This window comes from Panthera leo, chromosome D3 (assembly GCF_018350215.1).
Source record: "Panthera leo isolate Ple1 chromosome D3, P.leo_Ple1_pat1.1, whole genome shotgun sequence".
Taxonomy (NCBI): domain Eukaryota; kingdom Metazoa; phylum Chordata; class Mammalia; order Carnivora; family Felidae; genus Panthera; species Panthera leo.
This window is the reverse complement of record NC_056690.1, coordinates 55,301,030-55,314,050: the sequence shown is the minus strand read 5'-3', so window position 1 is coordinate 55,314,050 and position 13,021 is coordinate 55,301,030. Positions and strand designations below refer to the sequence as shown.

Sequence of the window (13,021 nt, the reverse complement as noted above, 5' to 3'; positions counted from 1 at the left end):
AGGCTCTGTGCTAACAGCTCAGAGCCTGGAGCCTGCTTTGGATTCTGTGTCTCCCTCTCTCTCTGCCCCTCGCCCGCTTGTGCCCTGTCTCTCTATCTCTCTGTCAAAAATAAACAAACATCAAAAAAAAAAAAAAAAACAATATGGAAATTTCACTAAAATATAACAAACATATTTGGGGTCGACAAAGTTGATTCTGCTAGGTTACATTTGTATGAGGCAATTTTGTATGAGGCAAAATTCTTTCATGTGATCACTTTCTGTAAAGATATTCCAGAGAAGATAGCAAAGAGTATCAAGAAAAAATCCAATCTGATATTCATGTCATAAGGAAAGTTCATCAGAGTTACAAAGATATTGTAAATCACTATTTCCTGTCATACTAAGTCATACTAAGTATGCCATACTCAGTTATACTAAGTTAATGTACTAAGTTACGATGTCAGCCTCACATGGTAGAGAAATATGCTGTTCTAAATGAAGTTAAATTAGAGTACAGAAAATTACAAAGACAAGCAGAAGACAGAACACTTCTCTCTTCTGGGGAAGACATATTTGAGCGAAGAAATACAGCTATAATAGTATCGAGACAGGAATATACCTCAGTGAAATCTTCAACTGCTTACCAAAATCCTCAAAATGAAAGGGAAATAAAGTTGAATACAGTTTTTGGGGTGTCACTGCCTTCTTTACTAAAATTCAGAAGGTCTTAAAAGAAGACAGAAGATAGTACCCTCAAAGTTAGTCTCTTTTCTTTCAACTTTCCCTGAGATGGGTTCAAAGTAAGCTATAATTTATAACTATCCTACACTGAGAGGAACAGAACAACTACATTACAGATAAATTTAAAGCAGAATAATCAACTAGAAATAAGGTCCCTTGGGGCTAGGCCAAGCATCGATAGTAGGTTAGGTGTGGAATATACAGTATCCATCCACTGGCAGCCAAACTTCTGCTAGTTGGTTGATAAGGATATAATACATGTATTAACTTGTATTAAATATAGTTAATATTAGTAAATACCATATATGTATATAATATATGCATATGTATATATGGAAAACAGCACCGTACAAAATATGCCTATGTCAACATTTTATTATTTTCTCAAAAAAAAGAGATTTAAGATGGTACAAGGCATAGCAGGTTGATCTTCACAGCACAGCACAGCACATAGCACCACAAAGGAAAACACTGAAGTCCAGAAATATAGACTGCAAATCAGCAGACCGATGCCCATAATTCTGACTTAGCATACATATGGCTGATCTCTAACTAAAGAAAATACAGGACAGTACTCTGTTATAAGGAGAGTAAGTCAGTAAGAAACAAAATAAACAGCTCAAAGAGCTGAAAACCAAAGTAGACAAATCTTAACTGAGGGGAATTTGGACGGCAACGTTCCTGGGAAAACTTAAAGCAGGGAAAAGTCACAGGTCAACCGAAAATTATCTGACACTAGGAGAAATAATCTCTCACATACTGGGGGAGCGTAGGTAATCTAGAAGTGACCAAATTAGAAGGGCAGTCAATGAAATGTCCAAAATACATCCGTTAATCCAATGTGTAATCAAAGATAGAAAAAGTCAAGGAAGAAGTTCAGTGACGTAAGCGGACAGAAACTCTATGGATGAACTACAGCAAGAAAAGGGTCAAATAAAAGAACCGTTTGTATTCAGAACTCCGGGATGATGACAGGGACCCACGCTTACTTACAGTATTGTAGCTGTCACTCCCCAGGGCATATGCATGAGAGTCTGAAAGCCCCCCAAATTTTATGTAAAAAATATATATGTGTGTGAATTTTTCTGAGAAGGAACTGCAGCATTAAGACACTGAGCAAATTACTGAACCACACTGTGTAAACCTGGGAAAATCAGTTTCATTGCATCTCAATTTCCTAAACCCATTTTTAACGTAAGAATAATAACGGTATCCACCTTATAGGACTGTTGGGCGGGTTAAGCGACATATTCCCTGAAAAGCTGTTAGAAACGTATCAGAGCCCAGCATGCTCAATGACGACCCGGATGAAGGAGAGCTCTCTGTAACACATGGTGCCTCGGGTACAGGCCGCCTGAGGGCAGAGCCTAGGCAGCCCTACAAACGTCCGCACCTCAGTGTCTGGCACAGATGAGATGTTGGAACAATTTTTGCTGCATTCAAAAAAAAGAAAAAAAAAAAAAAAGAGGGCCCGACACTCAACAACAACTAAGGACCAGTGCTTTGGAGGTAACTGGCTCAGTTATCTTTGCCAGCACTGGAATGGGTGCTTTCAACATTTCCTTTGTCGACAAAAGGTGAGGAAGCCTCCTGAGTGGTCTTCAGGGTCATCCTCCAGGGTGCTTAATCCCGCTCGGCACCAGCATGACCTGGAGAGAGCCTAAAGATGCGTATTCCTGGGCTCAACTCCTGGAGACTCCCAATCATTATGTCTGGCATGGGTCCTGGAAAACTGTATCTATTTTTTTTTTTTTTTTTTTAATTTTTTTTTTTTTCAACGTTTTTTAATTTATTTTTGGGACAGAGAGAGACAGAGCATGAACGGGGGAGGGGCAGAGAGAGAGGGAGACACAGAATCGGAAACAGGCTCCAGGCTCCGAGCCATCAGCCCAGAGCCTGACGCGGGGCTCGAACTCACGGACCGCGAGATCGTGACCTGGCTGAAGTCGGACGCTTAACCGACTGCGCCACCCAGGCGCCCCCAAAACTGTATCTATTTTTAAAAGCCCCAACGAGAGGGTGCCTGGGTGGTTCAGTCAGTTACGCGTCCAACTTTTGATTCTGGCTCAGGTCACGATCTCACGGTGTGTGAGATCAAAACCCATTCCACACTGACAGCAGGGAGCCTGCTTGAGATTCTCCCCCTCTCCTCGCCCCTCCTATGTGCTCTCTCTGTCCCCCTCTCAAAATAAACATAACATGACACAACACGGCACAGCACAGGACAACACAACACAACACAACACGACCTAACATCTCCAATGAGGACTTTGATGCAGCCAAGCTTGAGCAATATGCTGGTGACAAAATACGAAGGCATAGAAGTAGTCTGCTGCATTTTTAATTTTTGAGAAAACACATGAATTATCTCCTGTTAGTTCTGTTTAAATATGTATACGCATCCATGGTTCTAGGAGAGCAAGTGAACACAAGCCTTCCTCCTTGAGGGTACTGCTAGTTAGGACACTCCACCAATGCTAGCCTCCTCTGAGTTAAGCAGGCTGTTAATCATAGGATTCCTTTTCTTTTTTTTTAAATTTTTTTTTTAACGTTTATTTATTTTTGAGACAGAGAGAGAGACAGAGCATGAACGGGGGAGGAGCAGAGAGAGAGGGAGACACAGAATCGGAAGCAGGCTCCAGGCTCTGAGCCATCAGCCCAGAGCCCGACACGGGGCTCGAACTCACAGACCGCGAGATTGCGACCTGAGCTGAAGTCAGACGCTTAACCGACTGAGCCACCCAGGCGCCCCATGGGATTCCTTTTCAAGAAGAGCACTCAGATGAGCCTCTTGACATCGTTCTCCCTGTTTACAGGGGGAAGTTTGTGAAATTAGATCAAATGGTACGGATTTTGTTACTTGCCACCACCTCAGTATCATTTACACGAAACGACAACTCTTAAGTATTAATTGTGCATATGGGAGTTCAAGCACAAATTCCTTTCTAAGGAGGATCTAAGGCCACTGTCCACTGTCAGCTCCTAAATCCTTCCTCCTCCCTTAGGGACCCTATGGTCTCAGAGGCTCTAATTCTGCTCCAGTAAGATATGTCCCTTCTAAATGTGAGGCAGAGGCAAAACTCCTTTCAATTTAATTCAGTCACTACCACACTTCCATGTGGCTTATTTTAAAAAGAAATGCACACGCAGAAAAATAATAAACTAAAAGCTGATTACACTGACAAAGGAAGATGGAAAGAGTGAAGAGTAATACCTCAGGCTGTCCCCCAGAACAAGGACTACACACGTGTATATGCACAGTCAACATTTTAGGAAAAAATGTGAGAATCGAATGTGTCTAAAACTATTTATCTCTGAAGTATCTGTTAATGAATATGCTTGGATTAAAAACAGGAGATTTTTACTAAAATCTAGTTAAGAAAGCCATAACGGACTTCTATCAGATTTCATGTGCAATTTTCAGTCCGAAATGAATTTTCATGGACAGGTTATAAACCCTTGAAAATGCATTTTTTAAAACTTTAAGTGCTGATACGCTGCTATAATTTTACCTGCGATTTCTTACACTGAGGGACTATTGCCTTTTATGGCAGCCTTATTAAGCTTTACAGCTTTTCGTGTGCCATGTGAAGCAGAGAATTACACTTTCATTTCCTTCAGAGAGAAATGAGAAAAAAATGCTCTCGTACTTACTTTTCTCCATAAAACCTTTCAAAGAATTTTTCTTTCCAAGGTTCTGTTTTCTTTTCCTTCTCAATTTCTTGCCTTATCCGCAACTGCATTTCTGGAGTAAACTCTCCTAGAAAGAAAATGTTTATGTATGGAGTAAGAGTGGCCATAGCTTCTGCCAATTAATAAAGAAAACACGTAATTAATTTGAGTAAACTTTTATGGATGTTGAAAAGTAAAAGGCTGAGTACTGATAATATTTCTACAGCTTCTCTTTTTATGGACATCGCTCAAATAGTCATTTAGCCCTAGATGAACTTTAAAACCCTCAGCAAATATACTGTATGGTAGGGGCTGCGGATGAAATAGCGTATATTCAGTGCCCTTAATGAAATCAGTCTGGTGGGAGAAAAGGCACACAAATTGACTATAATATAATGTCGAAAGCCCTGTATGGGCCATAAGAATAAAGGTAGAAGAAAAGGCACTTAATTCTGCCTGAATCGATTAGGGAAGACCACATACAGGAAATGGCTCTTGAGTTAGCTTCTGAAGGATGACCAAGCTTTTATAAAGTAATTAACTCACAAGGCACAGAGATATGAACATGTGTATTTATGTTCTTTTGAGTGGCCAATTGTAAGCAGAATGTAGGAGTAGGAGGAAATGAAATGGGAAAGGTAGGCTGAGGCCAATTAGCAAATACATGGTTTAAAGAGAGTTCTAGGGGCACCTGGGTGGCTCAGACAGTCGAGCATCTGACTTGGCTCAGGTCATGATCTCACAGCTTGTGAGTTCGAGCCCCGCATTAGGCTCTGTGCAGACAGCTCAGAGCCTGGAGCCTGCTTCAGATTCTGTGTCTCCCTCTCTCTCTGCCCTTCCCCTGCTCATACTCTGTGTCTCTCTAAACATTAAAAAAGTTGAAAATAAATAAATCGAGTTCTACATTTTCCCTACAAGTGACAGAGGGAGGCCCTGATGGCATTCACTCGGGGAGAAATATGGCCAAATAAGTGGCTTAGAGACAAGATGAAGACACAAGAGAACTCCAGCCAGGAGGCTGTCGAACAGCAGAGGAGAGGCAGAGAGGACAGTCAGGCCAGCGGCTGTGGGAATGCTCAAGGGGATTCAGATTCACAGCACAATTAACAGTTCATGACCAAGTCAGCCTGGGGAGAAGAAGAGGACCAAAGAGATCATCAAGTTTCAAAGTGAGGAGCTCTGAGGACAGTGGTGACATTAGTAGAGATGGGGAACAAAAGGGACAGCAGATGGTAAAGGGAGGATGGTGAGGTTAATATTGGCATTATGGTTTTAAGGTGCGTGCTATCGGCTAGGGTGATCCAGCAGGCATGTGGAATAGAACGCAGGATTAGGAAAGAGGAGCCAAAGCCAGAAGGTTTTTGGCATATATGGGCCATACACCATGGTGGGGAAGGAGGCTGGTTAGCAGATGTGCACAGCCCCAAGAGAAAACACCAGAGAAGAAAATGGCAGAGATATCAACATGCACCATCAGACGGAAGAGCACAGCTCCCGCAGGAGGCTGAGGAATGGCCTTCAGCCATGTGGCCGCAGGAAACAATTTAAAATATATTATGAACATCTCAGGTACATGGTTTCAACTTGGATGAGGTTAAAAAAAAAAGAGAGAGATTGCAGAAGGAACGTGCAATGTCAAGACTAAGAAGAGGACACTGCCTTTGCCATTATAAAACCCTTAGTATTCTCCAGGAGGGATTATTTCGGTTGCCACACCCACCTAGAACAATGTGAGCAGTTTAGGGAGTAGAAATGTGGAAGCACTGGTTATTTTGAGTCTTTCAAGAAGCTTAATGACTAACAGAAGAATAAGGTGAAGCGGTGGTTTTAGGGGAAGAGAGTATTAAACGAAGATTCTCTAGGTTCTAGGACATTAAGAGAATACATAATGCCTCAAACAAGCGATTAAAATTCCCACTCCAAAGGGAGTCGAGCTACATCAAAAATTGTTGTTCTGTTCCAGATAACCTCACGTTTCCTTCAAAAACATCAGACATCAAAAATGCCAAGTATAACAAAGAATTAGTGAAGCCATTTGGAACAGATCAGGAGTTTTTGCTAAATTCAAGTTTACTTCAGGGGAGAAAAAGGCTCGGAAATCAGAGAAAGGCGTGAAGCTCGGTACAGTGTGTGTACTCAAACATGTCAAATAATAATGGAAAAGAGAAATTTACCTTCTGCCAGTCGCTGTTTCCATCCTTGTGCTGCATATGCAAAGAATTCATTATTCAGAGCTGAAGAACTGAGGCGTAAAATTCCATCACTTCCCATCTAGGAAAATAAGCCGAAGAAAACAAGACGCCATCAAGAATAACTCAAAACAAAAGTACACAGGAAAGAAGAGAAAACTGAGGGTGGGGCAGGAGAGAAATAGCGCGGGGTAGAAGGGAGGACAGGAACCTTGCAGAAGGTGAATCTCCTGGTAGGAAAAGTGCACTCTACATCGACTATTATATTGACAAAAATACATGAAGTTAAAGGAACTCTTTATAAGGCATTTCCATCACAGGTGGTGAGTATAACCACCGATCCCCCCGATGTGTGGGATTTCATCAAAAACAGTTTTATACCTTTTATCATTTCAATATGCCTTAAATGGTACCACATTAAAACTCAACATGTTCATACCTTTAGATCGTGTTTATAAATTAAGTTTTCTAAAATCTGTGGAGGCTAAAGAAATCCAATCTGGTCACTTGGACTCTTTTGCCGGCTGAGGTTTAGACAACAAAAAGTTCTAAAACATTAAAACAAATACACTCACACTGTCAGATATACCCCGCCCCTCTCTCGTCTCCAACTGGGAAGCACACAAAAAAAACAGGTAAATAGTAAAGTGTAAAACAGGGGCAACTTTATGCTACTAACCTTTTTCCTCAAACATACTCCTTCTTTTAAAATTCACATGTAGAAGGGATTCGGATAAGCATCATCAAACTGGATGCTTTTACCTTTCCAATTATTTACTGCACCTTCCGTGTGCATGTAGTCTACTTGCTGACACAGAGAATGACAGAATCGGCCATTGCCCTTGGCTGGCCGCCCAAGCGGTTGAGGAGTAAACATGGAACAGCACACCATTAGGTGGGTGGGAATTAAGAAGGGCAAACAATAAAAGCTGAGGGATGACATCTAGGTGGACAAGAATGGTGAGGAAGAATGTGATGCCAGAGGCAAAACCGGTGCAGAGTCTTGCAAGATAGGATCTGAACAGAATGGTTTCAGAAATAAAGCACGTAGTGTTACCGTCACCGTGACCAAGAGCTAGCTCTACTGCAGAGGCAGGACATCACAGATAACCGTAACGGGACCACGTAAGAAGGTGCGAGGTGCTTCAGCCTGCTGGTCAAAGGCCTGGCAAACTGTAGCTCCAATTCGATTTTCAAAGATTTCCTCTTATGGCCATAGACACACTTCACGTGTACTAAGCCCCAATTGTCACTGCTACCTGAAAGCGTGCCCAGAGATTTCTCATCCCCATGTTTGTTTGTTCGTGGCCTTTTCCACACTCCATGTTCACCCCTGAAATACCACCCCTTTTTAAAAATTTCACTCAAATGACACCTTCATGAATGTGTCAGCTGAAGCATCGTTCAGGAGCAAAGCAGAACACTGAATCTCAAAGTAAATATTATATAATTACTCTAAATTGGATAACAGTAGATCGAATTCAGAAGAGAGACACTGTGAATAAACATGAGGGATGTTGAATGCTGCCATCACGACATCCACAGGGAACCGCGGAGCTGACATTCTGAGTTTCTTCATCTAGGAAGATACTGATAACCATGCTAAAATATTCAATACACTTCACAAATCTCAGGGAAGACTCCATTCATTCATTGAACTATTGTTTACTCACTCACAGCTCCTTCAGCCTTTGTCAACAGACGCTTATTAAGCCACTCACGTGAACCCATGTACCCGGCTCTTGTATACAGTGGCAGCAGAGAAAAAGCCCCTGCCCGTGTGTCGAATATGTTCTACATATAGCAGATACTTCGGGTCCCCGTGTATCTCTTCCACCTGCCTGAGTTCAGCGTGGCTGTAATACAGTTATATCACCAAGCCAGCATCCCACCTCAGTGTCCTCCCACAGCCCCAAGATCCGAATGGGTAAGTTACCCAGCCTTCCCACCTTCTGACTGGACAATTCTAGGACTCCGGCTTCTGGAATGCCGTATATATGCACTGAACCGATGGATACTGTTTGGTCGTGTGCTCTCAGCAGCTGGACTACATGGGCCTGGGAACCAGGCACAAGACTGTGCCAAACCCTGTAAAATTAAAAGTCCGTGCCCCGGGGGAGAATCATTTCTACTATGTCAGGGTTTCTCAGCCTTAGGCACTACCATCACTTAGGTCTGGAGACTCCTTTATTGTGGTAGCTGCCCTGCGTGTTATAGGCTGGTGAAGAGCATCCCTGGCCTCTACCCACCAGATACCAGTAGCAATTGTGACAAGTTGAAGCGTCTTCCAACATTACCAAACGTCCCTCAGAGGCAAACTCATCCCCAGGTAAGAATCATCGCACTATTGGACACGGGCTCCACTTGAGCCAAAACTCTGCCTGGTTACTTTGTGTCTCTCAGGTATCAGCGGGCAAGGGGAGGACTTACTGGACAGGTGAGATAATCAGCCCTAACCATCACGAGGGAGGGGGACTGCTGCCATAGTGTGGGGGCAGAGAGAAGGATGTGGGGGGGAATGCTGGAGATTCCCTGGGACATATGTTGGCGCTTCTGTGTCTGGTGGTAACAGTGAACGTGGATTATAGCAAGGACAGTCAGAATAGGAAAGGCAGCCAAGGGCTCAGACTCCTCAAGGATGGCAGTTGGGGCCACTGAGCCAGGCAAACTAGCAGAATTACTGGCCGAATGTAAGGAAATTCAGAAATGGGTGTCAGAGAAGGGAAATGATAAGCTTCAATTACAGCCTTAAGACCAGCTTGAGACCAGTAGAGCCTGCAGCTGGTCCGCTAACCCCCTGGTCAAAAGTCTTGGTCTGCCCCCCCCTCCCCACCCCCACACCAAAGTATGAGCAGCCACTAATTAAAGTGACAGAGTGAACTTAACATGAACCACAACAAGGTCTGAGTGGTACAGAGGTAGACCAGACAGGACATTTGTGATTCCACATCTAGCCTACAGGAATACAGAATATCTGGGGCAACAAAGCGCACTTGCCCGGCTCATGCCTACAAAACTCTAGGACTTTCTCGGATGCAGATACAACCTGGAAGTGCAAATCTTGGTCCTTGGGGCAACGCCCAATCTATGAGAGACGAGGGTTTGTCATGGTGAAAGGTCCTGCTTTCCTGCAGTGCTGGGACAGTTTTGGGACTCGTTCTACACATTTTCCTAGAAAGTCCTCCATAGAACCGAGACCTGGTTATCTGGAGGGTTTTTCCTCTCCTTGTCTTCGCATCATCTAATCCCTGGCTTCTTCTTCCAAACTGACTATACTTAAGTTCTTATTCCAGGCTCCACTTTTGGAGGGAAGGGGCAGGGGAGGATCCTAAGTAAGACTGAATCCAAGGGGTTTGGGCTTTATCCTCTATGTGGAAATGGTCCAGTGAATGTACCATATAAGGTAAACCTGAGCCTTGAGGCAGGGGTTGAATCAGCACGGTGCCTCAGGCTAGTGGCCTCCAGATCCAAGTTAGCTCCTTGACATACCCCTGTATATTAATTGCCTTTTTGGTGTGTGCCACAACGGGAGAAAGGTCTAAAGCACTGCTCTAGGTAACGAGAACTACCATTAAAAAGGTCTAAGCCTAGGAAAAGCCCCCAAAGATTTGTGCTTAAAATGATAATTCTGTCACCTTTAAAAAGGATGAAATGGAGAGGAATGTAGAGATGCAAAGGCATCGCTAGAAGGTAATGGAATCCTTGCATGAAAGATAATAAAAGAAAGGCAAATGTGAGATATTCAGGACTGGGTGCAGGGCTTCAGGACTGAGCAGGTAAAGGCAGCAGATGCCAAACGGGGTCAGTATGCTTCCTGGAAATGGGGTGGATGAAACGGCAGCTAAGCTTCAGAACAAGTCTTCAGGCAGCGCTATGAAAGAGGTCTGGCAAAGCCCAAAGGATGAAGAGAAAGTCCATCAGAATGATACCTCTAAGAATCCTGAAATGTTCTGTGAATATTGACTCTGAATGTCTGTAGATGGTTTGGGAGCCTTGAGAAAAAACTTCACTTAGGAAGACTAAAAGGGAAGAGGTTTTCTTATTGTGCAGATTTTAAATAGGACTAGTAGGTGGAAGGCAAGTCCCCTGAAGAGGTAAAGAAATTTACTTGCTATGAAGTGCATTTATAGAAGGTACAATGAATAGGTCCGAATTTTTCTATATTTGAAGACATGCATGGTGTCTCATCACCTTCTAGAGTCCATGCAATTCCTAGGTTGCCTAGATGGAAGGTACTCAAATAAATGTTTATTGCTCCCCTTGCTTTGTGTAATGAAAGATTTAAAATTTAACTCTGGTAGCTGATATGCAGGATTTTAGTTGTGTGTATTTCCCAGGCCAAGGGCATGATTAGTTATTAATTGAAATTTCGGCATAATTTTAAGACACAAAGAAATACCAGATCCAGATTAGCTCTGACAGAGTCTCAAGATTTCAGCGCATGAGGATGTGAGGCAGTGTGAAATAAACACATTCAAAAATATGGAAGCCAGCCCTGAAGGAAAATGTTTTTCTTTTAAAACAGAAAAATAATATTAACTGCCAGACTTCCAGCCTGTATGAGACAGCGCAATTAAACACTAGGGCTAAATTGGACCCAGGAAATACAAGCCAATAAAACTTTTAAAATACACTATTAATTTTATGGCCTTTAAGAAATACTGTCCAAAAGACATAACATTTTAATGAGCTGGAACAATAAACATTTCTGAAAGGTTTACTTATTTATTTATTGCTGAGCTATAAATTCTTGTTTTTCAGAATACCCACACTAGAAATGCTCATTCTAAAATCTCCCTCAACCCTCTCATAATGAAGTGTCTAACTAAGCTGTTGATAAATTATGCTTCCTTTTTAATTAGGAGGGGAAAAAAACTTTGAACATTTTAGTTGTTACAGAGGAAAATAAATATTAGTAAAGGGAAATGCATTCGTGCAGAGATCGTTTCACAAAGGTTTAAACTTCTTATTGGTGAGTGTATCATTTGCCTTTGATATTGATTTTAACAACACCCATTTTGTGGGGTGGATGTCAGTGGAATTCAAAGGGCTAAAATGCCAATGCTACTTGCACACTATCCAGTTTTTGAAGTTTGACAAATTTTAATTCTGTACACGGATACATCTATGTTTAATAATAATCCTTTAAATGTCTAATACATTCTTTATCACTTTTTTCTTATTTTGGGTTTCTTGTAAGTGATTCAGAATGCATGATATGTGGGCTGCAAAGTGGAACAGTGAGAGATGTGTCGGGAGAGTTAGAAAATAGCCAGACAATAATGGGACACCGAGATATACTAAGCAATGTGGATTTCATTCTACAGACAATGGGTGGCCATTCAAAGTGAAGCCACATCATGCTGAGTGCACCCAGGTAAGCAGGCTGCTGATTGAGATGGGGTGTTCAGGATGGGCCTCTCAAATGCTCACGATTGGTACGGGACGTTCACAGAGGCACCTGGGAGCAGCAAGGAAGCAGTCATGCAGCCAGGTGGGGAAGAGTGCGCTAAGTGAACGGCCCAAAGACCTGGAGACATGCTGGGGAGTAGTGGGACAGGAGCTGCATGGACAGAAACACGCTGGGCATCAGACCCAGCGTACTGACTGGCGTTTCCCCAATGTGAGCTGGAAAGCCTTGGAGGGATTTTGCTCTGAGGAATGGGAAGTTCTGGCATTTCAAAAGGATAGCTCTACTGCTGTGTTTAAAAAAGACTTTAGAGTAGTGCCATCCAACAGCAATAAAAATGTCAGCCACATGTGTGATTTCAATTTTCTAGTAACCACACTGAAACAATAAAAAGAAACGTGAAATTAATTCTCATACCACCTTTTATTCAACCCAAACTATCCAAAATGTTACTGTTTAAATTTATAATCAGTATGAATTCTGATATTTTTCATTGTTTTTGTATAATAATTCTTCAATATCAAGTGTATATTTTAAAACACCTCAGTCCAGGGGCACCTGGGTGGCTCAGTCGGTTAAGCGGCCGACTTCGGCTCAGGTCATGATCTCACGGTCCGTGAGTTCAAGCCCCGCGTCGGGCTCTGTGCTGACAGCTCAGAGCCTGGAGCCTGTTTCAGATTCTGTGTCTCCCTCTCTCTGACCCTCCCCCGTTCATGCTCTGTCTCTCTCTGTCCCAAAAATAAATAAACGTTAAAAAAAATTTAAAAAATAAAATAAAATAAAACACCTCAGTCCAGATTGGCCATATTTCTGTTGCTCATCAGCCACTGGTGGCTGCTGGCAGCTACTGCATGGGACAACACAGTTTTAGACGATAGAGACTTCTCAAGACACACGTATGTAGTTACTGTGATAATCCAGAAAAAGATGACAGTAGCTTGCAGTAGGGTGGCAACAGGAGAAATGATGAGAAATGCTTGAGTATGATTATATCCTGACTCAGGATCAACTCAGTTTCAACTCAGGT

General features: G+C 42.5%; 1 protein-coding gene across 2 annotated transcripts in view; it reads right to left on the bottom strand.

Annotated features, from left to right (window-relative positions):
* Positions 1–13,021, bottom strand: part of ASXL3 (ASXL transcriptional regulator 3) — a 175,880-nt gene that overhangs the window by 10,009 nt on the left and 152,850 nt on the right. For both annotated transcript variants that reach the window (XM_042911003.1, XM_042911004.1), the window contains exons 10-11: positions 6,570–6,666; positions 4,378–4,483 (exon numbers count right to left, since the gene is read on the bottom strand). In XM_042911003.1, the coding sequence (XP_042766937.1) occupies positions 4,378–4,483; positions 6,570–6,666 (203 nt within the window). The remainder of the gene's footprint in view (positions 1–4,377; positions 4,484–6,569; positions 6,667–13,021) is intronic.